Genomic DNA, 1,230 nt, shown 5'->3' on the forward strand with positions numbered 1-1,230 from the left:
TATATATATATATCTATATATATAATTTATTTATACATATATATACATATATATGCACAACAATTGTTAAAATATATACATCGCGTTTTCGTCGATTTGTGTATACCACCGTGCCTCATCCGAACACACCCTCCTACCTGTAAAAAGTTGATTATATACTTGAGTACGTGTCTGTTCTCGTCCGGCAATTCATCCACTATGTCTATGCATCGTGCCTCGTCGTCGCAAAAGTCCAGGCACACATCATATAGTTCATCAGGCACCAACGGTTCCAGTAGCTCTCTGAACCACATTTTCAGTAGCGATGCTGGAATGTTTGGATCGTTCACTTTCTCATCGTAGTGGTGTTCGTCGATCATGCACTTGAGCCTGCCCACATGCTCGCTGTCTCCTGGTACACGGAAGATACCTTCGGTTGCTAGGCCGTCGCGTTTAATTAACTGATCACACAACACCGGCAGCAACCATGGCAACCGCAGAGACGGAAATTTCTGAGGTTGTTGACAAAAATGTATAAGTGTGTGTGTTTGTGCACATAATCTATGTGCTAATATGAAGGTATGTTTGTGTGCGTAGGTATATGCATGTCTTATTCAAAACTAATACTTGCAAAATGTATAGTCACCGCAATGAAGTGCATTTCCGTTGAGTATGTAGAACGAATATTGATCTTGTTGGCCACCTGAATATTCGGATGCACGCACAATACACGATCGAATAACTCATACGCTCTAATAGCCTGCGAAAGTATATGTCTCGTGCGTCCACACGCATAAAACTCTGCATGAAAACTCACACGACGTGACATACCGAAGACTGAGCCAGCATTATATTCTGAAGAGTTGTCACAAAGTAAGACGGCCTGAAAGCCGCTCGCTGCAAATGTTTGTAAGTAAAATAATATGAGGGGACGACTTTGTAAGCAAGGATAGTAAAGACACATATGAAAATATAGTTGGTTGCCTAAGTAAAATGGAATAAAAGGTATAAATGTATGGCTTGGTATGAATGGTAAACGGATATGTATAACTCACTCACGAAATATGATGTAATTGCGATTAGCCGGAGCTGATCAAAGGCATTTGCATGGGTTGAAAAAGTTGCGTTACGAAATGGGCAGAAAGTCTGCGAGTAACAGTCATCCTGCATTCAGTACAATATGAATGACATTTCTAAGAGCCAGGTATAGCGACTCCAGGATTTTTCACATTGAATTTATGGTCGCTTTCA

The 1,230-nt window shown here is 40.6% G+C and overlaps 1 protein-coding gene across 1 annotated transcript; it reads right to left on the reverse strand.

The window, feature by feature from the left end:
• Window positions 1-137: 137 nt before the first annotated feature.
• On the reverse strand, window positions 138-828 carry SARC_16018 (hypothetical protein; the record flags this gene model as incomplete). Its single annotated transcript, XM_014289868.1, has 2 exons — window positions 138-491; window positions 811-828. Coding segments are annotated over 2 exons (372 nt in total), but the record flags the coding sequence as incomplete, so codon positions are not given.
• Between the last annotated feature and the right edge of the window lie 402 nt (window positions 829-1,230).

The sequence above is a fragment of the Sphaeroforma arctica genome (assembly GCF_001186125.1).
Source record: "Sphaeroforma arctica JP610 unplaced genomic scaffold supercont1.7207, whole genome shotgun sequence".
Taxonomy (NCBI): Eukaryota; class Ichthyosporea; order Ichthyophonida; genus Sphaeroforma; species Sphaeroforma arctica.